This window comes from Columba livia, chromosome 2, assembly GCF_036013475.1.
Source record: "Columba livia isolate bColLiv1 breed racing homer chromosome 2, bColLiv1.pat.W.v2, whole genome shotgun sequence".
In the NCBI taxonomy this organism is placed as follows: domain Eukaryota; kingdom Metazoa; phylum Chordata; class Aves; order Columbiformes; family Columbidae; genus Columba; species Columba livia.
The window spans coordinates 107,254,744-107,282,680 of NC_088603.1; the positions used below are offsets into that span (position 1 = coordinate 107,254,744).

Consider the following 27,937-nt stretch of genomic DNA (forward strand, 5'->3'; position numbering starts at 1 on the left):
GGTGTATCAGCCACTCCTCCCAGTTTTGTATCATCTGCAAACTTGCTGAGTGTGCACTCTGCCCCGTCATCTAGGTCATTAACAAAGAAGTTTAGGTCCCAGTGTCAACCCCTGCAGATACTCCGCTAGTGACTGCTATCTGCTGGACTTTTTGCCACTAATCACAACTCTCTGGACCCAGCTGTTCAGTCCATTTCCAGCCCACTTAATTTTCCACTTGTCTAGCCTGTACCTTATCAGTTTGTGTATGAGAATGTTAGAGGAGGTTATGGGGAAAGCCTAACTGAAGTCACAATAAACATAAACTGAGTTAGTCATCACACCACAGGAGGCTATCAGGTCAGTTAAGTTTGATTTCCCTTTCATAAATCTATGCTTACTATTCCCAGTCCTGTCTTTAACGTGTTTTGAAATGGTTTCTAGGATTATTTAGAACATCATCTTCCCAGGGGCTGATGTGAGGCTGACTGGCTTGTCTGAGGTCTTCCTTTTTGTCCTCCTTGATGGTAAGAGTGACATTTGCCTTCTTCCAGTGCTCAGGAACATCCCCAGATCACCATAACTTTTCAAAGACCATCAGAAGTGGCGTCACAACAACATCAGCCAGTTCCCACTGCACTTTTAGTTGCACCTTGTCCGGTTCCATGGATTTGCATGTGTCAGGTTCAGGAGGCAGTACTTCAGCTTTATAGCAGGTCCCGTGGGAAGAAGCCTTGCTGATGCTTTTTTCCAGGTCTTTCTTCAAAACAGAACTTGTCAGCTTGTCTTGGATGTGGCCAGCTGAATGTCTGGGGCAGGTAAGTGCACTTGGGGCCCTGACAGTGAGTTTGTGAGGCTGGCTATTAGGATAAACTGTCTGATTTGCAGGAGGAGTAAATGGGAAGTGGAACTCAAAGCAGTCATAACAATGATGAAAATCTAGGGCTTGGACTTCTGTCAGTGGGGAGAAGAAAAAGGATCTATTCAACATTTGCAGGTTTTAATTAAATTCTACTCTTCTATGACTACTATAAGTCACTTTGTATTTATTTCATCTGAGCATCATTTTCACATGTGAAGTTTGACTATACTGCCTCCTGAGTGGATTTGTCACTTTTTGGTCTCTTCTTCAGTAATTGGAGAACTGAGAACAGAAATAACTTGATTAAAGCTTGTGTGATCTCAGAACTTGCTTAAACTGAGAGGTGTGTGCAACATGAAAGTTATTTACAGATAGAACAACACAGACTTTCTCTTTTTTTCTGCATTTTAAAACTATGTTTGCATGATGAAATCTCCGTATGGTGGAAATGAGCTTAAATTCAACTGATAACAGTGGGTGGAGAACATTCATTGAAATCGCACATGCTTACATGAGGAATTAGTAAGGTCTTTGGTTTCTTGATCCAAAGTACGTTATCAGACATATAATGTATCATCTTTGCCTTGACTTTATAAAACATGTAAAGGTAATTATTCTTAGCTTCCAATATAATAATTACAGAAGGACATCATAGACAAAACTGTGGAGAAGAAAAGTCTATATGGATTATAATGACTTTCATGTCTTCTTCTTTGCTTCCAGATGTAGACTTAGGTTCAGATTTAATACAGACTAGTGAGTCAGTGGGGTGTAAATAACTGGCTTTAATATCTTTTGAAGTCAGGTTGCATCTTTAAGACTAATCCTTCTTCCCACTGTGGTTTTATGTCTAGATAAAATAATTCATGGATGCAATGCATCTGAAAAAATCTACAGTAAAATATAAGCAATTTTCTCAGTCTTAAAAACTGGTGAGCCCTTGTACATTGTATATTTATTTCTACATTTGAAAAGTGAATGCAAACTACTAATATTCTGTTAATGTAGCACATCTTATCCCTTTTACAAGTAGTAAATGATTATAACAGGCGCCAGGCAGGAGAGGATTAGCATCAAATTTCTAAGTTTCTGCATGTATGCATAATCATTACTATATTTTACAGTAAATGAATCATTAAAGTATTTGTTGTCTGAAATGCTACGTGTGACTCTGAGCCATGCTGAACATCTGAAATAACGCTTTAGAATCACTCAGTGTATCCAGAAATCCTGACTGTGGCACCTAATGGATGTAAGTATTTGTACTGCAGAAGACTGTTAGCTGTTATTTCAGTACAAAGACAATTGATAGTTCTGCTGAGCTACAGTGATAATCATGCCATGCCCTGAGTTTCATAACATCACCAAACTTGTGTCCCCTTGTGTCGGTAGAGGTTTTAGCCCCCATTTTCTTAATCTGGGCTCACCAGCATAATCTGGTGGTACTTCTCAACAAAACCAACATTAAACAGCATTTGACAAGAGAGAATATCTGTGTTTCTCAGAAGAACAATGTGCCACTTATTGCAATGGACAAACAAAAGTGATGAAATTCTGATTTTAGTTCCATGTTGTCTGACAGCCTGGCTAATAATGCTTGAATTAATTTCAAAATAGAATAAACCAGTATTTCCACCACAAATATATCCAATTCACGGTCTTATAAGTGACCATTAATGTCATAGTATTTCGAAGGACTGCTGTGTCACTGATACAGCAACAGTGCACTTTCATATATACTTCTGCTTTCTCAAATAGCCTTAAATTCAAATACCACCATTACATACTTATGGCTTAAAGAAAAGCACTGTTAAAAGACACAGACCTTTCACGCTTGAAGAGGTTTCCAGCTTAATGTGATGAAGTTTATCCCTTCCCTACTGACCCTTTTAATACCTAGCATAATCTTTCTGTGCAAAGAGTGTGTTTGTGAGCCTTTTTACTTTCGCAAACATGTCTGAATAAATTTTTTCTTTCCACTGGTTAATACTTCGAATTTGATAGCGACAGGTGGCTGGAGGTACAAAGGCTCAGAAATTTTAAGATAATTTTTGTGAGCCTTTGCATGAGTAACTGTAAATAAAAAAACCTATTCTGGTCTCAGTTGTCATCTATTATATATACATATATATAAATAAAGTATTATTGTTCCACCACTCAATTAATACCGAAAAATAAGATTGCATGGCAGTATATGAAGAATATTTTTTTCAAATTGTGTTGGCACACATCCGTTAGCAGTGATTTTGACTGACATTGCTAGGTTTCGGATCTGATTACTTTTCCGCACTGCAAACTGGGCATTCCTGAGACAGAGGATACTTTCCCTCCCTGTGATCAGGTAGAAGGTTCTACCTGTGAATAATTATTTTGGCTATTTTTTTTCCTCCTGCAAACAGGTGCAATTCCACTAATTTATCCAATTCACCCCACTAAGTGTTGGCAAGAAGGCTCAGGCCTCAAGTTTGGGTCCATTTGTTTCAGTGAGTTAGGAAGCAATAGTTTTAATAGCTACATTACAAAAATTTGGAGTGTTCACTAAAAGAATAACAGCTTTTATTAAAACTGAAAGTCAGCAGCTAACTGAAGAAAGTGCAGTGTATCAGGTTGTGATATTAACGGAGCACACAGTGGTAGTGTACATGAAAGGCTGCAGAGAGTGCATGTATAAATGCTGTAGAATGAATGTATAAATGCTGTATATTAGGTATGCACTGAAGTATTTGGTATGATGGAATGGATTTCAGTAATTATATAAAACCAATGACAATTAAAGTGCCTTGTGAACATTAATTAATTCTCACACCATCTGTATGAGGTGGGTCTGGGTCTGTCTGTCTTGTTACCAGGCTGCACTGCAGCACATTGTTTGTATGCATGGATTTCTTAGCAGTATACAAGGGAAATACCACATGTTTTTTTATAAGTAAAATAGTAACATTTACCATGCTGAGATACAGAATTCTGTTTATCTGTCTTGAGAAAAAAGTACCTTCCCATTCTGTGATGAGAAAGGGCACACTTTGACCTCCAATCCATTTTACTCTAGAATTCACTGTGTAAATAAAATGGACTGTAAAGTACAGAAGCACAAACCCACTATTGTATGCATCTTAAAATTAAAACTTTAGGAGCAAAACCCAATGGAAACCCAGAGTTAGTGCCAACAGTTATTCCTCTTTTGAATAAAGTAGTTCTTTTGCTGCTTGAACACAGCATGTATGTAAATGCAGTGTCCTATAGTGCTATTGTCATGTCTTGTGCATGGATTAAAAGAAAATGGAAATTCTTCTTTCTGCTATTGGTAAATGATTTGTCACGTTCCTTAGTGTTGGGGAGACATTCTCTGAAAGACTCAGCTGTAACATACTGTTGGAAACTGCTGTAGGAACCATAATTCTGACTTCTCTACATTTTCAGTCTTGGCAATATAGTACTGAAAGAGCGCACATTTTAGCATACAGTTTCCCTAATGAGATAAAGACAAAAAAATTAAACTGTCTTGGTAGCTCTAGGAAGTTACCAGGAAAAAAGGAGCGGTCTTTGTTAATTTGATATAGTGGCTTAAGTCTGATTTCATTATTCTAAGATCCCCTTGCACATGTTCTGTGCATACACTGAACAGATCCAGCTTTGCTGGGGAAACAGCACAGCTCAAGTGCTGGTAACAGAATGGCTGGTGGTAAGTGGATGCTTTTATTGCTTTAATTGAAGCCATTGCAAACAGAAACCAAATTCTAGATGAAAAATGGAGAATACTGCCTGTGGGCCCCTAGGTAAGTGCTCCAATACATGCAAGTTTCTTTAATATTATGAGATTAGCTAGTGTAATCAAAGAGAAAATACCAGTCCTTCAGCACATATGACACATGCTGATACTTGTTCCGTAAAACCTGACAAGCTCAACAAAACATGCTGCAAAGGACTCAGCCACTGACCATTTTGCTGGAGTTTACAGCTATTTCCACTCTTTATTTTACCAGAACACATTATCTAAGATGAGGCCAGCAAGCCTGGAGGTATAAAATGTTCTTCACCAGTGGGCTGGTGAGGGCTGCAGACACAGACTGGGGCAGCTTTGGGAAGCTGAGCACCATTTGCTTGCAGAGGAAGCAGGCACTTTTCAGAGCACAGACATCTTCGTGCCAGTGTTCAGGGAGAAAACCTTCATCTGCCCTGGATGCCTAATTACAGACACACTTATGTACTCCATAATATATGCGGTGCAAAATATCTGCAGCATTTTACTACAGTTGGCAGGGTGAAGAGTCCACGTTTAAGCATTTTGGGGGATTTCAGTGTCTGGCCAACGCACTGCAGTAACTGCATTATGAATGCTCGCCCTCATGCGGAGAGCTGCCGGACACGCGTGCTGAGTGAAGTTTCTTCTGGCTGGCAAGAAAAATCAAATGGAGGGCAAACTTCAGTACAGTTTATTTCAGTCAATATGTGTAGTCAAATAGTTTTAAGACTGCACTTTGATGAAAACTTCAAACTGGTGTACTGTGGCACCATCTGTGAATGGGGCCATCCTCTCTGCCCCCTTGCTACCCCCTCTGGTGCCTGAGGTCAGCTGCTTGCGGTGGCCAGGGGCTGAAGTGGCTTGGGAAAACGATCTGTCTGTAAAATAATCCTTTTTTTGTTCACTGGGGTACTTTACAGGCAGATCATTCGTCTGGTCCGCTGGAAGGGTTCAGAAATGTTTGTATGGGTACACGGGCAGCAGAGGAGGTGGAGAGACAGGATTTCTGCTCCACACACACACTGCCAGTTTAACACACTTGAACTACAGCCCAGATAAATAAAACCAAAATCTGCATCCTGGGCACGAACAAGAACTTGTGAGCAGGTTTCTGCACCTCTGCCTTCCCACCACGCTTGGCCCCCAGCTTTGCAGATTTGCTGGTGTGTGCCGCTGAAGTCGATGCATAGATTTCCCCGCTTTGCCGAGCTCTGGGACGCTGGCGCACACCCATCTAACTGGGTCAGAGACTTTCATTGTACGAGCAGGCTGAGCTGCTGGGAAGCCTCGCCGGAGCCACACAGCAGCTTCTCTTACACGCTCCTCTCCCAGAGCGGTGGATGGGATGGGGTGAGGAGGGGGGGAGGAGGGCTGAGCTGCCACCATGCTTGGTCCCCTGCCAGTGTAAGCTTCCTTATGGGGCTTACGGCCACGGCACAAGTCCCAGTAAAGCCCCGGCTGCTCCCCCGGCTGCCGAGGGTCAGCGCCCTGGGATCAGAGCGGTGCTGCCGAGCTCGGCATCTGTCACTCAGATCTGGGGTCTGCTCAGAAAGTGGAGGGAAGGCAAATAAGAGACAAGTGAGCCTATTAGTATTTATTATTTGTATTATTATAGCACCTCAGTGCCTAGTCGTGAACCAGAATCGCATCCTATTAGCACTGTGCAAACCCAGAGCCCAAGTACGACAGTCCCTGCCCCAAAGGGCTTACAATCTCTGTTTCTGAAGTGGGGGATACAAAGGTGGGGGGTGGGGGGGTAAATGGGAGCAGTGACAAAATGTTGATCACTGTGACAGACAGCATTGGTTTTCTGGTAGGAATCATCAAAGCTCTTAAATGCTTAGTTGGATTTAGACATTCTTCACACAGTCAAGACTTGTGCAAAAAAACTCATCAAGAAATCCCACAGAATTTTATGTTATATTCAGTGAGAAATATTTTTCATTGCAAGAAACACATGTAAGATTAATTTTAAAAAATATCGTTTCCTTTGTATTTCTACGCAGAACATGTTTACAAAGTCTACACATGCCGTATAAAAAGCAAGTTAAAAATTTTTAACCAACTGTTCCATTTTGGCTCATTCCTTTATTTAATTTTCACTCAAAAAAAAAAAAAGCAGACATATTTTAATTCATTTTTTTAGGATAAAAATAGAAATTTATTTAATCTCAACTACTTTTCTGGACACTCTTATATTTTGCCTGTGCTCATGATTTAAAAAATAATCTAAATAGAAATAATCATCTTGGTGGAATTAAAACCAATGCTAGACATAAGGACAGAGAACAACTGTGTATTTAGGAAATATATACTACCGGGTCTCTGATCAAAAAATGCGATTGAAACTGTGCGAGAAGGGCATGTGATTTGCAACCTTTTGCAAGCATATCATATGTGCATATTTTTCATAACTTGCCTGTAAGTGGAAAAATCCTGCTGTTCTGCTCGAGGTTTCTCTAAAGTCAATAGCTCTTTGACACTGTGCTCTATTCTGCTGGTCTCCTACTGTGTGTCAGAGCTAATACTGTGAATAACTCAGTGGACTTCATTATTTCTGGTTTTAACTATAATTACTCTATGGTAGTAAGTGTTTGCAAGTTTGAATATCTTACAGAGACCTATAGGACAGTATGATTTATTCCCAGCCAGAGGGATGAAGGGCAACAAGAACTAGCTGGACAGGTTATAAAATCATTAAACATTTTCTACCATCAGCTCTGTTATTTGCCATTTGGATAGAACCTACTGAAATCACATAACTTACACTCTGTACCTAAAAGTAACTTCCAATATTGCTTTCTTCTACGCATTCTCTAATTTGCTGTAAACATCCAAGATACCCATCTGTATATATACACACATGGGTATGTGTGAGTATACATGCATATACATGTATAGGTGTATAGATATACACACATACACACAGACATATGTATATGTACATACACATATATATGGATATATAGCTATGATGTCATTAGGAAAAAATAATGTCATTGTTATTGCATTCTTAATTATCATAGAACAAGAGTATTATAGGCACACATCTTAAATACTTGTCCTTACTACAGTCCTAAAGCTTATTTACCTGAGATCTGCATCTGTAAAAATAAAGTCCCATTTTTAGCTGCATGTTACAAAAGTCTAAATATCAGCCCCATAGATAAGAAATTACAACTTAATTCTGAGACCAATTTACTACAAGTAAAATATGCTATCTTATAAAAAGATACTGCTGGAAGAGATACATATTAAAAAGGAAACACGATCCTTAGAAGTTTAAAAATCTCCCTATGCCTTCCCACATTGTAATAAATTTATAAAAAATATTTGACACAGAAAATCTCCACAGAAATCATCCTGCTGAAATCACATACCCTTTAAGCCACCCATCTTGCAAAAGTTATGTAGTTCAGGAGGGCAGACTCCATGCTCTAAGTATTTAATTTTCATCATCCCGTCTGTAGTGAATAGTTTGTATTTCCTGAGCTATGAACATAGCCATCTCTCTGGTGCCTGCAGCAATCACTCGGCAAGACATAAGATCCAGAGGTCCCCCTGAGGACAAGAGGATTAATAAGAACTGACTTAGGTGATGTAAAATGGCAATATATTCTAAGCATAAACCACGCTGTAATTAGATAGGTTCAGAAACACTGAAACACCTTCATACATAGCTCCTTTTGGGGTAGAAAGGACACCAAAATTCATTAACTCTTATCTGGAAATCTCTGGCAAAAAATTACTTCAGGAAATTCTACACCAGTGCCTAAGTATGCAACAGAAGCAGCAAAGGTCTAGATTTGTTCAGTAGTCAACAATAATGCAATACTCCCTTCTTTTAACTACAAGAAGGAATAGAGCAGAAAATAGTTCAACAACCACACTGTTTTTTTTAATCCACCACATCTTTCTACAGTATCCACATATTGGTCACCGTTACTCTGAAATGTGTACCAGACAAATGAGGAAAATAATAATCAGGAGACTGCTCTCCTTTACTCCAAGTAGTTCCTAGTTATATATGTTCAGACACGTACCTGACAGTCCTTTTTTGGGAGGCTGCCTCTGCCAAAATCTGTTTGGACTCTTAGTGTATCTACCAATCTCCTGGGCTAGTTCTTTACTGTAAATCTGATGCTTTAAATGAATCACTCAAAGTCATGGAAATACAGTTTGACTCAGAAGACCTTTGATGTGATGAAACCCCAGGCTGGAATTACATCAGTGTGTTATGAATGACCAGCCAGAGTCCAGTGGAGACTACAGATGTTTCCAGAGAATATTGCTAGAAATGAGATTGATCCATGGCAAGAGGATGGTACTGAGGTAACTTGAGTTGCCCTGAAATAGCCAGTCAGTGCCCCAAAAGTCAATGAAAACAAGAGTATTTTACTCACCTGAAGTGTCTATCACAGTGCCACCCGCCTCTCTAATAATGACGGTCGCCGCTGCCATGTCCCAGCAGTGTAACCCAAACTGGTAATACGCATCTGCAGCCCCGGATGCCAAGTGGCACAGAGCCAGTGTCGAGCTCCCAATGACACGGACCCTAAACCCCACGGGAAGGGGACAAGGTAACGTTAAGCAGAAAATGCCTTTGGTTTTAACCTACAGGTTGAGATCGCAAAACGTGCAACGTACTTGATGGGTTTTTATCTAATTACTTTTTCTCATAAATGTGAGACATATATTGTAAAATATCTTACCCGTGTGCTTGGGCCTTGAGCAATCTCTCAATGTTACCAAGGAACAATTTCAAAGTTGCAGGGTCACGTTTTGGACCAATTTCTGTTAAAATTAAGGCCTTCGAGATATCTGCAATGTAGGTAGTTGTTTCCATTAATTCAACAGCTTCCAGGTAGATTCTGGAAATTTGTTTTTAAATTAAACACTAATAGACTTTTTACTGAAAAACAATTCTCATGTCCCCTTTTTTACCACAGACTCTTTCATAGGATAGGTGACAACTCCGCACAAAATTCAAGCGAGACTAGATTTCTCATATGAAATGGTCTGATCTAAACACTTCGTTAAAAAAAAGAGAACAGGAAGATTAGAAACAGGAATGTATTCTGACATTCCTTCTCTTTCCATACATTGTTTTAGTTTATTGACCAGTCTTCTTTTGGCAAATTAACATTAGCAGTCAACTAAAAATAGTCCAGTGACCTCACAACTGTTAGTGATGCTAATCTAATCACATTTGAATACAAGTCGGTTCTTGAACAGGGAACTTTACTGTAATTTGTTAACAAATTATAAACATTTGGGAATATTAGTAAGAGGAAAGAGAAGTTTCTACCTAATAGCTCCCACTCATTCAAGACTGAAAACACCTTATGATTGAAAAACTTCTTCTGATCACAAACTAAACCAGTATCTTAATAATAATATATGAATACACATTTGTATTGTATTCATCTAGGGCAGTTCTGACCTAGAGCAAATGAGGATATCAGTCTTGTGTACAGTCAAAGGAGAGACTTGCAGTGACTTGCAAGTAGTTGAAGTAGTCCTCATGTGAGATCTGAATATTGCTAGCACATGACAAGCATATGCCAATGTAGGTGGAGATGGCTGATCAAATGCCAAGTGTCCCTGCTTCTGCTGTGCCAGCTGAAGTTGGAGGCATTAAAGGTATAACAAAACTCAAAGGTTGAGCTGCTGATTATTTACTAACTAGGCTGTGCCAAAGTGTCAGGTGTCACCTTCCACCCTGGGTTAAAGGTGAGACATTCATTCAGCTAGGGAATGTCTACCTGATTATTACAGCTAATTGCATAAATAAAAGTTCATAGCAGAAGTAGCAAAGAGTTTTTCAAAATAAAATTAGGCTGGAGTGAGACATCATTTAATTAAACAGGCTACCAATGAATTTAGTATTGCAGAGGAACGTTATGGATTCAAGCAATGCAGTAAATGGTTGGTGAGTAACAGGTATATAGTTAGATTAAAAGTTACAGGGTATCACAAAACTTAACTGTAGGAACATATATTTAACAACCATTTTAAAAATTACTGCATTAAAATATAGAAACACCAATCCAGGCATGCTGCAGGGTATTAGTTGTTTAGCCACCACTGAAAAGTCTGGATGGCAAAAGCAAACTGCCACAGCTCTTTTTGCATAACAGGCCTAATTTATAATTACAGAACATTTAATGCATGCCTCATTGCTGAAATGCACTGAGCTTTAACACCACACCAGTTATAGCTAGGTCATGACTAAGACAGTTGTTCTTTTGAGTTATTAAATAAATTTCTAATGCATAAATGGATCTCTTCAATTTTCATCACATCTACAGGTAGAAATTGGATGAAGAGATAAAGGCAAGGAACAGGGAGATATTTGCTTAGGAGAAGGAGCTGGCTGATCAGAATAATAGACAGGATTTCAGGAATGCAAGGTACAGGAGAAAATTTACTGACTAATCGTAACTGTGACAGAGGCCAGAAAAATAAGGAGGCTTCACAGAAGAGATTTAACAGGTATATGGATAGATTTATGAGGAAATGACCAATTCTGTTGACCACGGAAGACTGAAAAAAAAATACACTTACAGTATTAGCACACGTAAAGCCTGACCTGAATATAAGCATGAGAAGAAAGTATCACTCAGGATCAAAGGGAAGATGGATCCTTCATTTAAGTGTATCCTGACTGCTTGGACTCCAAGACCAGACCTCTAAAAATCTGGTGTTGACAAAGAACAGTGTTTGCCTGGATTGTGATTTCAAATGATTAAATCTGAACAATGAATGTATAGTGTAGATCAATGCTGAACAACAATCACATTTCCTGAAAACAAAAGGCATGAAGTGACATGACACCTAGATCTCCAACACATGATGCACTGGTGAAGGTTACTTGAGTTCCAGCAGCAGGTACAGGGAAAAACACTCTCTTCCAGGGTTGGTTTATTTCACTGAAGCCACAATCATTAACAGAAAAAGAGCAACTGGGATTTTGTATGTGTAAAACATCAACAGAAGTGAGACTAATGGAGATCCATCATCACTGGTGAAATTGCCCACCACCAAATGCTGTGTCTCAAAACAAAGGAAAATTTCAAAGCATTTGGAAGGGCAGAAGGTCCACTTCCCTTGCTATGTTCTAGACACCCTCATAGACTGGATGTCCAGAGAAAGGAGGACAAAAGTGGCATGTGACAAAATTGTTCCTTGCTCAACTGGAAACAAGAACTCTGTGACTGCAAAAGTGAGTGAGGCCATTTCAAGAGCGGCTCAGCCAGCCCAGCTCTGAGTACCCTTAGTTTTTCCTAATAGTATCTGCCAGTATGGGCTTTTGTGGAATATGAAATATTCAAGCACTGACAAAAATGTGATGTATAGTCAAGGATTAAAATCTTAGTGGTCACTGACTTTACAATTTGCTCCATCTCTCCAAACAGGAAGGCCTCAGCTCACGATGAATTTAGGTGAATAGCCAGACTTCCCAAATTCCAGGGAAGCTTTGATGCAGGGTCTGCTTGGGGCACTACAACAAATCTGTACAACAAATTGCTTGAATTTACTGTGTTTCAAGTTCATGAAATATTTTTTTGGAGTGAAACAATGTGTACAATTATGTACATTTTTTGCACATGTTGGCTTCTGTGTCCAACTGAGTGTCATGTTCTCCTCTGCATTTTGACTGATTAAAAGAAAACTTATCTACACACGTCTGATTATTGACATCTATTATTATTAGGTAGACAGACCTATGACTTGGGTTACCAATAAAAGAATTACATTAAAGTGTTGACTAAGTGTTGCTAGCTCTTTGTATGTTGAAACATATCTCACACACAAAAGCAAGGTGTTAAAGGATTCCTAATGAAGCATGCATCCTTTAGTTTACTGTTAGCATATATGCCTACAGACATAATACACTTTATGATGTACAAATTTATTGGAAAATAAGTGAATAATGGCTGCCATAGTACTCTGAATTTGATTCACCATTCCCATTGCATCTTGCTCATAAAAAGTTATGCCAACGTATAGCTGGAATGAAACTGGTGAATCTACTCAGTCTTCCTTATTTTAAACGGTCATGAAGCAAAATAATTTAGGGTTATCTAAGTAGTTCATATTCAGATGTATATTTTAAAAAGAAAATAAGGAAAATTGTGATTTTACAGAAAAAAACAAACACATAACAACAAAATTATCATGCAGGTGAAATACTTTCCATCAGGATAATGATGTTCATTATCCTAATGATGATTTGCAACAACTCTGAAACAAAATTAACATATTCCTTTTAGAGTTCTAACAAAATCTAGACCAACCTGTCTCTTTTGATACCTGAAGCCTTTTGTCATTACAAAATGCCCCTTGACCTCTTCTACCAGTGTATAACCGTTCTTCAGTGCAGTGGTAAATTACACCAAATTCAAGCTTTAAGATTTTGAAAAGGAAAGAAATGAATGCATCTCAAATTACTCATCATAAATATAAACAACTACTAATGGCAGAAAGATCAGCAATATTTTAATTGGTACATGTAATCAAAGATTATATTGATGCAAACAAACTGGAATAATTTTACTGTGATATTGAGATATAGGTCATATAAAATTCAGTTTATAAAGATAAGTTAATGCAATCTGTTAGTGATCTAAACTTTTAATTGAAGCTTCTTTGTGTTCACAATAGAATAGATTAAATGCTAAGCTAATTTCAAATTCAATTGTATGTTTTTAGTGAAAGTATTCAAGTCCTCGAAAGCCAGATTCTGAACGCTTTGCTTTCACTGGTGAGCAGTTACACCTAGAAGTAATCCCACTGACTTCGGCTACACCCTGAAGATTTGCAACCCCAAATATATGGATATAATCAGTCAGGCATCCAAACTCGGAAGCCATGGCACACTGTTTATTTACAGTGGATGCTTTTAGATGCACTTCAGCTTTCATGATGCATTGAATTTGCCCGCCTTTTCAACCAGTCATAAACTCCAGTCACTTGTTCAAAAGTTTCTCTGCAAAATCCTTTTGGTTACACATAAAAGTGAGAATCTCATGAAGTCACACAACTCCAAGAGAAGGAGTCAGAAGATAAATACTAAATATTGTGACCCTCAATGAAAGCTTGAGAATGAACAACACTGGAATTTTTGTGGGAGTATCTGTTTAATGATGAGGGTCAGAATTTGACTGATTTAAACCCAAGGTATTTAATATTTCCATTACTTTAATAGTTTTCACCAAAACATTTTAAAGCACTTTACAAACTTCAATGATCAGCTCCTAAAATCACCCTAAGTACTATTAGCAATATTTTATTTAGGGGTGGACAGATACACAAAAATTAAGTGACTTGCCCAAAGCCACAGAAGAAGTTGGTAACAAGGTAAAGAAAACATCCCAGATATTCGAGACTCCAAACCTTTTCCTGCCGCCCTCCTCTGCTAAATGAAAATCATAATTGGTGTTCAGAGATAATTCAAACAGAGTAGACTGTCCTCACTCCCATCTAAACCAAAGGGTTTTTTCTTTGAGGAACATGCTATTAATAGACTCTTTCCCTCAAGACACTGCAGGAATTTCTTCAGTACTGTTCAAGGCTTACATTCAGGCCAGTTCCCCTGTGTGTACTTTGGCTTCTTTTCAGCTTACTACTTTTTTCTGCTTTCCCATTTGTTTACTGAAGGAGATTTAACATCATTCTTTATTTTTGTTTCAGCTTTGTTTAGTTTACATAACCCAAAATACGCAGCATCAAAATCACGGTGGTGTTCTAGAAAACATAAATATTAGAGAGAGCTGTCTGGCAATAATATGTAGTATTCACAAGGATGTTTCGGAATGAATAAACTTCAGAAAAGCATGGAAATGTTTCTCTGTAGTTTCCACAACATTATTCTGTTTAAATCAGTAAGAGCCACCAGCACATCTGAAAACTCTGTTGTTATTGTACAGAATTCTTGCTGGCTTTACTTACAGCTATAGATATATTTAAGATCAAGGAATCAAGCTGAAAGAGGCACATTCCTTGGCAATTTGGATAGCTATTTCTTATGTATATATCAAACTGTAAACATCTGAAGAAAAGGCTTTAGCATGAATGAGTATAGCTAGGAAACTCAAAGTGGCACATATGAAGCGTAGGTCCTTTTCTCCCCCTATGATCAAGCTCTCATGTGGGAAATATTTGACTTTGTTAAGAAAACCACAAAGGCAGATTAAATGAACTAGGCCCATGATTTTGCACTCTTCATAGAAATCAGTTCTGAGTTGCCTCACAGTGACTGCTAACAGGAAAGAAGCAAGAATAATAACATAAGAACACTGGGAGATAAGAACCAGTTATGGCACCACTATATTTAACTCACTATAGTTTTGCCTTACAAAACCTTGCACCCACCAGTACTCCCTTTTTTCTCCCATTTAAATCTTATTTATTATAATTTGTAAGAGTTATCTTGTAATTACCGGTTTACATAAGTAAGTTTTGAGGGACTACGACTTTAAATTAGTAGAGTATGACCAAATGCATTTAAAAACCATGGAAAAACCTGAGTAGTGGCTGATTTTTAAAAAAGATATATTTAAAGTTCCCACACAGTTTTGAGGCTTCTAATCAGATTTCAGGTACCCATCTTAAAGAACATACTTCATACCTCTTTGTTAACAGCAAATCCAATGCTCACTGCCACTGTTGGAAATCTGTGAAAAATAAATCTAGCATTATTAATGAAAAATCTCTCAACTTACTACTTATGCATCTCCCTTAGGCAACAAAACCCCACGTGGAGCTCTGCGATTTTACGTGTGCCAAAGTGCACTTGACATTGTACTATTTCTCTTTTGTCAGCCTCTTTAATTTTGTCAGTTCCTTTAAAAATGTCATTTAATATTGGAGAAGGCTAGAAATAAACACATGAAGATATCAGGATTTTTATACCAAACATACTGTATGTTTTAGTGATATTTTTCTTTAGTGCAATTGAATTATCCGGTATAAAATAATTAATGTTGTTAGAACAAGTCATCACTTTCAAGAGCACATTTTGTTCAAGTTCAAGCATCTGAGATAGCAATTAAGGTGCCCCAAGATACCTTGCTGCTGACATCAACATAAGAAGAAACCAGTTTCTCCACCCTCTCTTTTTTCAAAGTGATGATTAGGTATTTAATTTGGTCCTTTTGACTGAAGTATAATTATTGCATTTTAAACAATGAAATAAATTAATTTATTAAAAACATATTTTTAAAAGGGCTGTAAAGGTTCAAAAAATATTGCTACAAAGACAAAATTTCACTTAATTGCATGAAACACCAGCACATGGCACTCCCCACCTCCCCTTGAATTCCATGGAATTGCACCAAAAGATTTGGTGTGGGTTGGTTGGTTTGTTTGTTTTTTAATTAATGATAACTGCAGTCACGTTAAATCACTGACCATAAGGAAGGACATATTTTAGGATTTTAAGTAGAAGTATTAGGAACAGTCATTAATTTACAACTCCTAACACTCAAATGATTAATTAAACTTTTGTGTTTTTTTTGCAGTGACAATCCCTAGATTTCTTTTCACAGAGTGGCATTATATATCTTAAAAAATACATATGTACGTACAACTTAGTTTTCAGCTCTACTCTACACATACGCAATGGTTGTGCTTCCCAGGAACAAAAAAGCATTTGCATTTGGAAGGGAGAGAACACCACCACCAAGAGGAACGTGCAACAACCACACAAGGCGTTGGGCCAAGTGTCATCACAGCACAGCCTTGTTCAGCTCAAGCCTCTGCACGTTGATGTGTGGTTATACAAAACGAGCCGTGAGTCAGGAGCTCTGGGTCATTAAGCAATCAGCAGAAACTTTCGTTTAGCTTTAGATAACAGTGCAGAGCTCTCTCCAGCACAAACACTCCTTCAGACACACTACATGAGGTACAAAAAGATAAAGGGATGACTCCTACTTATGAGTCAAAGGAACAAATCCACCACAGTAAAACACCTGTAAGTGGAAGGGAGGATTTCTGAGAAGCCGCGTTTTGCTTTGTTACGTATTTCCACTTACCTGTGCACAAAGTTGCACGTTCCATCAACAGGGTCAATAATCCAGGTCGGGCTGTCAGTGAGGACACATTTTGAACCAGCAGCAGTGGATTCTTCTGCAATGAACCTGCATGTGGTGTGGAGTAAAACAAGCATCCCAAAAAATTGGCTTAGATATGTGACTTGGAAAGTCAATCTCCATCTTTCTGTTTTTGAAGAGATAATTTATGTATGCACAAAATTTGTGTATAACTGTATATGTATGTATAAAAACACATATTTTTTTGTATGGGAATGGGGAACTTTCATAGAAACCTCGAAGGAGAATTCTCAAATTTATAGCATACTATTTTACATGGTAAAAAAGAACTGAATTTTTGTTCACTTTCTCAATATACCATTAAGAAAGTCATGAAAATGAATGCAGAAATGGATCTGAACTGGCATGCCTGGACTCTAGAAGAAGATTTTTTACGCAGAATGTAATTTTATGGGTTAGGCCTGTCTCTTGCAGTAAGTAATATAAACTGCAAATTGTAGCTGCTTCTCTTTTGCAGTCAAATTCAGTCAGCGGGAAATAATGCACTCTTAGAAAATCCACAATCTCACTCCTACTTGAATTTTTTACAGTAGTCTGACTCAGGAAATTAAAAAGTTTACAAAGCTGAACCTTCTTTTTCCCATGACCCAGAGAAAATCAACAAATTAATTTTTTGTTTGTTGTTTGGATGCACATTGAAAACTGAGCTCATCTTCTGTTCTGTCCCAATTTCTTTTAGTAGATACGCTTCCCCCCCCACCCCCCGGCTCCTTTTTCCCTGGGAAATGAACATCCAGTTCTGGCTCATTTCCTGCTGACCTTAATTATCCCTGTTCTCCCATAAACTGCTCAGGGTCTCTTTCTGTAAGTGTTGTGCAGGTGCTACTCTCACAGATTTGAATAAAGTCCTATATGTACAGAAGGTTTAGAGTCAGACTGCCAGGACTGAATTTTGCTTTTGTTTTCATATTTGAACAACTGGTAGTGGTACTCAAGAGTTTCTGCAAATGTCTGAAGATGAAAGAGCTTCTCTTGAAGACACAAAGAGAAAAAATTAGATACAGAGAAAATGTCTTTTGCAGAAACAGTTACTTCCCTAGGACTAGAGTAGCAGATATTTTCTTTCGTGTCCTCAACACACGCTGCATGGTGCCACATAACACTTGTGACCACGAGCTCAAAAAGTTCTGCAAACAGCACAGGAGGAGACTTATTGAATTTTCCTAATGCTACCATGCCTTTTCCTCTGTAGAAAGAGACTATTTTGATGGCATTAGAGGCCCCCAGTTGGTATGAAGAGGAAAATAGGATGGAGGAAGAGGAAAATAGGAAAATAACAGCTGAAGGACAAAGTGTTAGTGTGCAACTGAGAAACAAGAAAGATTTGAACAAGTGCTTGAAATTCTCAGTCAAACGTAACACTTTGCAGGCTCCTTGCTCTAAATATTCAATTATTTTGTCTCATTGGTACTGTATGATTTGACTTTTGCTTCCACAAATCTTGTAATTAGCACCTAAACCCAACCATACACTTTGGTTGTGCTGCTGGCTGCAGAGGAGGCTCATCTTCTTGCAGATGGAGCACCTTACATCCCATCTCAGATTGTCCATCCTCCCCATGAATTATGCCTCTGCTTCAACTCTCTGCCACCTCCCCCAGCCAGAGCCTGAACTGCAGCTGTTGTCCTACCAGTCATCAAAAGGTGAAATGGGAACCTCTTTAAAGACAAGAGTGTTTCTGTGTAAGGTGTTTTGCCCTCAAGTATCCTAAGCCTTTCCCTTGCCTTTTCCATACAAGAGGGCACAGTGCTGTAGTCCTCACACACAGAAAAGCACAGCAGTGCCGTTGATAAAAGTCTTGATGTCCAAGAATGATTTTTCCAAAATGGATGTAGGAGAAATTAGGAGCACATTTTATGAAATTTGGGCTAAGAAGTTAAAATGACCCCCTTGCTTTTATACAGTACTGGGTACTGTGAGAGGCCTTCAAAGGCCAACATCAGATGTGTTGCTCTATGGCGCTCTATCTTGTAAAACCAGGCAAGCTAAGCAAAACATTCAGCCTGAAGATCTAGAAGCCAAATTTTAGGAACAGCTTGAGAAGTAGGAGGGGTAGCCATGCTATTACAGCAGTTCATTTAAAATGCCAGCCTGTCAGCTCTGTTGATCTCTCTTCAAATCTGGGTTTAAGATTTCTCCCACTGAAAATGAGTCCAGTAATTTTAGCCTAGCCTTAGTGGACATCTGTTCGTACCACGGTGCCACTCTGAAATTAATTGCTAGTGCATACTCACAACAGAAAAAACATCCTTTTGAGAAGACTCACTTGGAGCATGCCAGAGTACCAAAGAGTGGGCAAAGATGAAAACTTGCATGAACCATGAATGAGGATGATACATACCACTTAGCCAAGCAGAGAGAAGAAGAAAGAAATGTGGGACAGAATTACCTTTTTTCACAGGTTTTCCTAATATTTCTTTTTACTTCCAAGTGCATTTCCAATATCTCAAGACTCATCACTGCCACAGTGCAAATGGCACAGGCTGTAATGAGATCCTTTCTAATTTTTCTGACTCCTAAGACACATTTTTGATTCAGAGAATATTAGAATCAAGATGATTTAAGAGAAAAAGAGGGAAATCTTCAGAGAAGCATTCAACATCCAGATTAGGGGAAAGATGGAACATAATTTTAATGATCTTTTAATGTTTTCATTGCACTTTAAATTAAACCTTGATTGCTACTGTGGACTCCTCATTGCAAGCGTTTTAATCTAGTTTAGTTAAATCTAGTTTTAATCCATCATTTAATCTATTTAATCAGATTCACTGGCTGAACAAACTCCAAAACCAACAAATATCAGCAAAAAATAATTGTCTTGAAGAAATGCCAATTCCTTCATTTGCTTAAAGTCAAAAGTTAACTGTACAGCGTTAATAAAGTCAGGGATTTTTTAGCTCCTAGGTCTATGTTGACCTTAAAACTTTTGTTATCATGCTGAGTTACTCAAGTGCTTCTGATGATTGTCATTTTATGAGAAATGTGTATGTTTTATATTCACTGCCAGACTGTTCAAGGAAAAGAAAAAACATCATAAGATGAGAAAAGAGCACAGCCGGCATAAGTAGAAGGAATATTACACAAATAATAGGCGTGTAAAGCCTGGCACTCTCTTGAGAATCGCAGCCAAGAACCACATATTATGCTGTACAGTTCTGCTTCAGTACACAATCACACACAACACGTATTTAGAAACCCATATTTAGCATATAATGTTCTTTCTGCTCCTTCATTTTTTTTTATTTTTCCCCGGCATCATCGCCAACAATCAGATTAGTAGCTAAACCCTCCAGATTTTCATCTCTGTTGATTTCTGCGCAGTGCATTAGAGATGCACACAGCGAGAAGGGAGTCATACAGTATTTAAGGGACACACAGGCCCTGCCCTGGCTCTGCAGGAAGGTAGATTTTTATCCTTGTCAACTGAAGTGAAATGTGTAAATCAGTTGCAGTGTCTCAGCATTAAACCTGGCCAAATAAAACAAAATCTCTAATCTGTGCTTGTGCTAGGGGTTGTTACTTTCAAATTGACCATAATAATTAAAGAGGAGTCAACGATCTGATCTGTTTTTAGACACCCCACATAGTAATTTATGTCTTGTTTACGTATATGCATCAAATGATGATAAACAACCCTGCTTCTCACTGATTTTAGGATTCTACACAACACAAGGTAAATGTGATTAAATACAATACTTGTCCTGATCTGGCAAATGCTTCTGTGTGATGGCAAATGAAAGTGAAGGAAAGGTCTGCAGGATGGGACCTTTGCTATCATTAATTCCAGATATATTTTAATAGATATCCTTAGCATAATTCTTATACAATAGAGAACAGATCAGAATTCTGAAAATCCTGGAGATTCATATGAGATCTTCATACATTATGTCCTTACAGGGGAAACATTATTACTAAATACATTTTAAGATGCATTTAAAAATGCACAGATCATGATATAACAATTACAGAATACGCTAAGTATAGGACAGTCATAGTTTTTTTAAAAGGAATTAGATTAAAATGTCCACCAGCAATAAGTTAACATTTAAGAGAGATATATAGACTTCTAAAATCCTTTTGAATGCCAGGCAGATATATAGCTTTTATAGGAAAAAAGTCTTTGATAGTTTCTATAGGCACTCACCTGTGGGAGGGAAACTTCTCTTTCAGAACAGAAATAATTAAATTTTCCACAAAATGATCAGTTTCTGTCACAAGATCTGCTGCAGATGTCTTTGTGGACACTTGTTTTTCCTCTGTTAGAGCTTTTCTAATAATCTGAAACAGAAGTTCACAAATCAGATTTGTTGGCCATTCATCCTGTGCACACTAAAATAATATATTAATTTAAAAAATTATACCTAAGCCTGAAAAACAACTGCAGGGCTATTTCTACCAGAACCTGTTCTAAATCTTCTGACTAAAAATCCTTCTGTGATAATAAGCAACCTTTTGGAACTTGGGATTTTGAATCACCCTACAAGAACCTCTCTTGACAGTTCAGAAAAGGATCAAGGAATGGGATGGAGCTAATGGAATAATGGGATGATGGCAGTCACCATGATTTAGGAAATTACAAAAAATACACATAAATAAGAAAGACCCCTGAGGCTCAGGAACTTTTCATGGAATCTTTTTTTTTTTTTTTCTTTTTTAAATTTACAGGGCAAATATCCTGCTGCTCTCTTACTTTAAAAAACACGCAGTAAGGCAAACCCCACTGGTCTCTCTCTTTTTTTGCCAACAAAGACACACAAAGGTTGGTTGGTTGTTTTTATTTTCCTTGTGTATGTGGGTTTTTAGAACTTCAAGCACTGACCACCCACTAGTTCCCAAAGAATTGCTATATATTTAACAAAAATGTAGACTTTTTGTCAGATATGGAATCAGTGATCTAACCCTGGATTCTCTTCTGGAAAAGTCTTATCTCCTTTTCAGGTGTTTTACTAGTACAAACTCAGAACTAAACAACACCAAGTGCAAATGCACATATGGGAAAACAGTTAATAAAAGCCTTTTTCCAGTGTTTCCATTTTATTTATGTTTTTTTTTTTTCACTCCATTATAAAGAAAAATAAGAGGGCAGTATACAAAATGAGCTGATTTGTCTTTTAACCAGTGAAAATGATAAACTATTTGAAATTAGGAAAACCAGAGCAAAGCAAAAAATAAGCCCCACTTATTTGTATAGAGCTACATTAACTAAAACCAGCACTGACAAGATCAATATTCCAAGTCCCTTCTAAAACTTCTATATTTCAATTGTTTAACTAAATTTCCATTGAGCAAAGTATTTTAAAACCATCAAGAAATGTCTGATGACCAAAGAGAACAGTTCTGCTGTCTTATGCATCGGAGAGGGACCAGTAACTCCCAAATTTCGGACTCAGCTCTTGGTTTTCATAGTATAAAATACTATGTTTGAACGGTGTACTGATTGTTCTGACAAGTAATGGATAATGCTGACTTGCCTTAGTACTGAAAGTATCTGGACTAATGTTTCTATTTTGTGAGTTCTAAAACACAAGTTATGCCTATTCACTAAGTTTGTGAGGGCAGGTTAATACTTTTTCATTTGAGCTCATGCTAAAGCTCATTGTAGTATAACAAAATATTAGCTCGATTTAACTTTTTTAAGTCCCTCAATGCTCTGCGTGGTTTTCTTGATGGTTTTACCCTAGAAGCATAAAAGCGCAGCTCTACGAAGGTGTTCGGGCTCCTTTTTGCTCCAAAGCAAAACACTCCAACCATCTCAGTTGTATATTCTAAAAATCCTGCTAAGCTGATGATGCCTTTTAGTTTTGTTGCTGTTAAATTTCGTATTGCCGATGTATAAGTAAATGCCCTGCTTAGAACTGGGCTCGGAACTTCATGCAGTGAAAGATGAGGAGAACACCCTTTCACTCGAGAAGATCTGAATTTCTTTTTAGCACTGCTGTGTTCTTGACTCCTCTTCAGTTTTAATACATAGTGTCTTGAAGGAATTTTTGCAGCCATTTAAATCAGTAGGTGCTGCCACTCAGCAGGAGTGAGGTGACACCGGAGCCTTGCTGCAAAGAGCGGAGGTGAAGGCTCTCTCCTGTGGCCGTCCTCTGCAGTCAGTTGCTCTTCAGCATCTGCTCTGGCACTTCATCTATCCTTTTTGGAATACAATCCTAGGCACCTCTCATCACTGCATTTAATATTTTTCATTTCTGATTATTTTTGTGGTTGCTCACAACCATTTTAAACTTGATTCCTGTCCTCCCAAGCGCTCACCAGTCGTCTCATCTTGATCTGTTTGTGGGTTTTATATGCAGGGTGGTATATACTCTATTCTATCTTCATTAAAACACTGAACATTTATCAGGTCAAAACCTGGATTTTTGCATGATCCTATTCGATATGCGTCACCAATTTTACAGCTATTAAAAATACCCTGGTTTCCCAGAGTGTTCCGTGGTAGCCTTGCAGTAACCAGATTCACAATGTACTTACACAAAAATCACATGGAAAAAACTCTTATCAAAAGCTTTTCTAAAAACGCACCATTTCCATAACTATTGCCCAGTAGCTCTCTGGCAGCAGGAGGTGGTTAGACTGGTTGATGGCCCCAACATCAAACAAAACCCACCCTACCCATTTCTCTGATGACCTGCATGTGCATGACCTGAGGCTCCAGTCACTCTGGAGGTGGGAACAGCCAAGGGTGTGACACTGATGGGACCGGGTGGCTGATGGCCTTCTGGCCCATCTCCTCCTTAAGTTGAAAAAATCCCTAAAAATCACCTGCCTACAAAGAGTGTTAGAGCCTGGTGCCTCAGAGGGCTCTGACAGCATCGCTCAGCTCCTCTCCTTGCATAAGCCTTACAATAAGATTCCTAGATACCTACTGCAATTGCCTGGTCTTCCCAGCTGGCCACAAAAGTCTCTCTCTAGTTAACAGGCAGCAAGTAAGTGGAAGACCAAAGGAATGACAGGTTTATGAAAACACCTGATTGTTCCTTATCACTATTGTACAATGAAATTGGCCACCAAGACAATGAATTTTGGCTGTAGATGTATTTTATTAGGCTTTACCACTGTGTTCTGGGTTGTCCCTAGATTATGGAGATTTTACAGCAATTTTTAAGCAGCTGATTGTCGGGAGTGTGGTTATTTAGAGCAGAGTCACTTCACACTTTTAGCCCATGCTGCCCCTCCTCTACTAAAGAATTGGCTAGATCTTATCCTAATACTCTTTTGGGGTATTAAGGCATAAATACCCTTAGGGCATTTGGGGGGTTATGCAAAGCGAGGGGCATTTACACCAATGCCTGCATGAGGAACACATCACTGAGCAAGACTCAGGTTGTCCCTGCTCCCTTCTTCATTTGCCAGGGAGCTGGGGAAATGCAGCTGTGAGGGCTCAGAGCAGTTGTGATCCTGGACTCTTCCTTTCCTAATGCCTCTGTGACACCAAGTCATACAAAGGAGAACAGAGAGGACAGAGGGCTGAGATGCCTCCTTCCCCAGTATCCTCCCAGGAGAACCACCTGCTCGTGTTAGATATTTCATTTCACTGTACTGCTTGCACTCACCACACACTTCTGGGAGCTCCAAGATGGATTTACTTCTTTGCAATATTGTCCTGAAATATTTGCCCATTGGTAAAATCAAACATCTAGATAAAAAGCATAACTACCTGCAAATAATTTAGGAAATACCAGTCTGGTTTGCTAAAAAGTCTGTCCATGTTTCATAGAAAATAGCCTTACAATATCCCTTGGGAGCAAATATGGGAGAAAAAAAATTGGCTTTTTAGAATATCAGTGGATTTTATTTTATTTTATTTTATAAATTCTGCTAGGTCTCCTATGCCTCATAAAATTATTTTCTGGGGAAAAAAAAAAAAAAAGAGAGAGAAAAGTAGTTTGTGTGAACTTCAACATACTAGCTACTAGTCTCAGTTTCTTACCCTCATTTTCACCTGGATACACATCTACCCATTTTGGTGAGGTGTCTCCAACTGTAATTGCAGTGAACTGTGCAAATATTAATCAGTGCTCTCATTAACATCAAAGATTCAGAGACTAGTCATGCATGCTCTTCTTTAGCAAAAAGTCATATCAAGCCAATGGGCATACTCTCATAAACATAGAAAGCAGAGCTTACTCAAAGAAAAAGCAGAAGAGAGGTTTGAAAAAGTGCAGTTATATGTGGCATTAGAGTGAATTAGACATAATTTAAATGCAGGCCAATTTCAGAGATTACAAACCCATGGCCATTCTGATTATGAAACAGCCACATATATTAAATGAGAGCCCGTAATATTTCATAAAATATAATGGAACTAGGCAACAGGGCAGGCAAGAGAGGCAATGATTTTAACCTGGGAACAGAAGTTACTCCAGCAACATCACTTTTGGCACATATTCAAGCAGTTATTTCTTTATCGGCCTTTTAGGTTTAGAAGAAACTATTCCAGAGCAGAGATACCTCTCTGTTGGAAAGAACAGATATTTTACTTATATTCATGAAACATGATGCAATATAAAACAAAAAGTAGTGTAAGCCAGAAGGGGAGACCAGGAAACTGTATTACTTATTAACTTCTCCTAGAAAGTCAAAATCTTGACTTGCATTCCTTTGTTCAGGTTGGACTCTACACCAAGACTCCTGTAGACATTTGCTAATGATTCCAAGCCTCCCTGACTTGCCAAGGCCCTGGGAAAGGGAGGGCCTGCAAAGAAAGCCTGGAGTGGCAAAATTTCATGCAGGATGGCGACAGCACTCAGATCTGGGGAAATGGAGAGTACAAGCAGATTTTTGGAGATGGAGGTGAAGGTGGAGAGATCTGAGGAATGGGAAGGGAGGCAGAAGAAAAAGATTAACTTGACCAGTGGAACAGACTATTTTTGGTGACCAAAATAAAACTCAATTTTATCAGTCAATTTTCCAACAAAAATCCAGTCTCATCAAACCCATGTTACACTGCATTTGGTGTCCTCATCTCCATCTTTTGGGAACAGCTGAAAGTGGACTGACATACAAATAAAAGATACAGCCCTACCTGACCTGTTCTTCCACAAGAATCTCTGATGGTTTTCATAACTAAAAACATTCCTTAACATCACAAAGTTAACAAAAACCCTAGCCAGTTCCAAAAAAGTCCTACTTAAACAACATCCTTGACTGGTTTAAATTTGACCTGCCAAGGAATCGGCCATTTCCTGCCAGTTGCAAGGTAGCGATGGCAAACCGCGAACTAAAGAGATGCAAGGATTAATCTTCTGGGATGTTTATTTGTTCCAGGAAAATGTGTTCAGCTGTAATCTTCTGGACAACTGAAATGGCTGGAGATGGTTATGGCTGTCTTCACAAATTGTTATTTTGAGAAATAAGGTGTGGAAGCTTGAGCAAGTCATGGGAGTCTCTCTTGTGAAATGGCTGGCAGAATGAGTTTGCTGGAGAAACTCCTGTTTGGAGAGTCTGTAAGAGCATGACCTGTCATCCCGATTTGGATTATCCATTTATTCCTTGTATTATTTAAACAAGTCTCCTCTCCTCTGGCATTCTGTGCACTTTGTTTGTCTTCTACTAAGGAGCAAACACAATAAGACATACTAAAGAAAAGTTACAGGTCCTGGACTCACAACAGAAAAGAGGGCTCCTTAAATCACAGCGTACAGGTACAAAGTGATTTTCAAAAAAACCAGCAGAATGGAACTAGAAGAAAAAAACGCTGCTGAAGTTTATGTTTTACTCAATTTTTCATCTGAACAATCTGCTGTTCCCACTTCTTGGCTCTGTTAGAGCTGGTGGAAGTTTGCTACTGCACACAGTGGGGCCAGGATGTCTCCTGAGATGACTAACCTTCTGCTGTGTTGAAACACAGATCTTAAATAAGCTACTGTAGATCTTCACAGACCCACTAATGATTTATCTCTAGCAAGTGAATTTCAGTCTTTCTGAAGACAGTGGCATAGCAAGAAGACAAAACCTCCCTGACATGACTATTTTTCTCTGTGCAAGCTACTCAAATAACAAAGGCTGGTGCTATGATGGGTAAATACACAATATTCTGGATAAACCCACAACAGCATAAACCCTCAGCTGCACATGAATTCAACCTCAGCTTCAGAGCGTGCTCCAAAACATTACGGCAGCAGCAGAATAAACGCTTGGTGTATATCTGAAAAAGTTACGTTCACGCTGACAAATATTTTCACCCTTTGAAAAAAAAAAACAAAACCCAAAATGCTCCCAGTCACAAACCCAACGCGCGTTCACCTGAGGCGCCTCCTCGCCCTCACGCCGGACGCGGCCGCCGAGCGGAGCGGCCCCGCTGCCGCTGCACCGTGAGCGGCCGAGGGGCACAGCCCTGCCGCTCTCCTCCTCCTCCTCCTCCCCAGCCGAGCGCCCACACGGCCTTTCGTCGAAACGCCCGACTTCTTGTTGTTGTTTAGATTTCGAAGCGCGGCCGGTACAAGCGCCCGGGAGAAGGATGCTCCAGCCGCGGCGCAGCCCAGCCCGCCCTCCCGGGCCCCGTCCCGCCGCCCGGCAGCACCCCGGAGCGGCGGGGAGCGGGGCGGGCAGCGGCGCGGCTCTCACTCACCTGCCCGGCGCGGAGCGCCAGCTGCACCGCCACCTCCGCGCACTCCTTCCAGGGGTCCCCGCCGGCCGCCGCCGCCCCTGCTTCCTCCTCCTCGCACGGCTTCATAGTGGCGGCGGCGGCTCTGCTGCCCGGGGCAGGGCCGGGGGGAGCAGGGGGCCCGGCTCCCCGCCGAGGAGCGGCCACCGAGAGGGTGTCCGGCGCGCACGCCGCCGCCCGATGCGCCGCAGCCGCCGCTGTCACTCCGCGCCCCGGCACCGCCCCGCCGAGGGGAGCGGGGCGGAGGGAGCGCGGCCCGGCGGCTGTCCCGATCAATGGGGAAGGCGGGCTGCAGCGCGGCGCCCGGCTGCTGGGCGCTGACTTTAGGTGAGCCTGGGGGCGGAGAAGGGCCGGGAGAGGCGGGGGGTGTCACAGAGAGGAGCGCCGAGGCCGCGCCGCGCCGCCGAGGGCAGGATGTGGCGGCGAGGCCGCCGGGCCGGCCCGCCCCGCGCCGCCGCCATCGCCCCGACCGTGGCCCGGCCGCCCCCCCTGACATGGCGCCCCGGCCGTGACCGCCCGGCCTGGCTCCCCAGCCCGGGACTGGGCCTCCGTTCCCTCAGGCCCCTCGGGGCTCCCGCCTCCCCAGCGCTGCGTGCGGGAGCGGCCTGTCAGCCGGGGCCGGGGCC

General features: G+C 39.9%; 2 protein-coding genes across 5 annotated transcripts in view; one reads left to right on the plus strand and one right to left on the minus strand.

The window, feature by feature from the left end:
- Positions 1 to 6,162: 6,162 nt before the first annotated feature.
- On the minus strand, positions 6,163 to 27,496 carry IMPA2 (inositol monophosphatase 2). The gene is made up of 8 exons (XM_065053116.1): positions 27,276 to 27,496; positions 20,844 to 20,977; positions 16,622 to 16,726; positions 15,217 to 15,262; positions 12,884 to 12,992; positions 9,296 to 9,404; positions 8,987 to 9,138; positions 6,163 to 8,144 (listed from the first exon to the last, which is right to left on the minus strand). The coding sequence occupies exons 1-8, from the start codon at positions 27,378 to 27,380 to the stop codon at positions 8,029 to 8,031; spliced, it is 876 nt and encodes a 291-aa protein (XP_064909188.1). The 5' UTR covers positions 27,381 to 27,496; the 3' UTR covers positions 6,163 to 8,028.
- Positions 27,426 to 27,937, plus strand: part of MPPE1 (metallophosphoesterase 1) — a 31,130-nt gene continuing 30,618 nt past the window's right edge. For 2 of the 4 annotated variants that reach the window (XM_065053107.1, XM_065053112.1), the window contains exon 1: positions 27,426 to 27,638. The gene's annotated coding sequence lies outside the window, so the exon portion shown is untranslated. The remainder of the gene's footprint in view (positions 27,639 to 27,937) is intronic. The other 2 variants (XM_065053110.1, XM_065053108.1) reach the window with 1 other exon arrangement.

Excerpts from the sequence above, each read along its gene's own strand:
- IMPA2 (XM_065053116.1), bottom strand. The coding sequence starts at position 27,380 with ATGAAGCCGTGCGAGGAGGAGGAAGCAGGGGCGGCGGCGGCCGGCGGG. Across the intron at positions 16,727-20,843 it reads GAGAAGTTTCCCTCCCACAG|GTTCATTGCAGAAGAATCCA; the intron begins GTGAGTGCCTAT and ends CACCACATGCAG. Across the intron at positions 12,993-15,216 it reads GATTTGCTGTTAACAAAGAG|CTTGAATTTGGTGTAATTTA; the intron begins GTATGAAGTATG and ends AAAATCTTAAAG.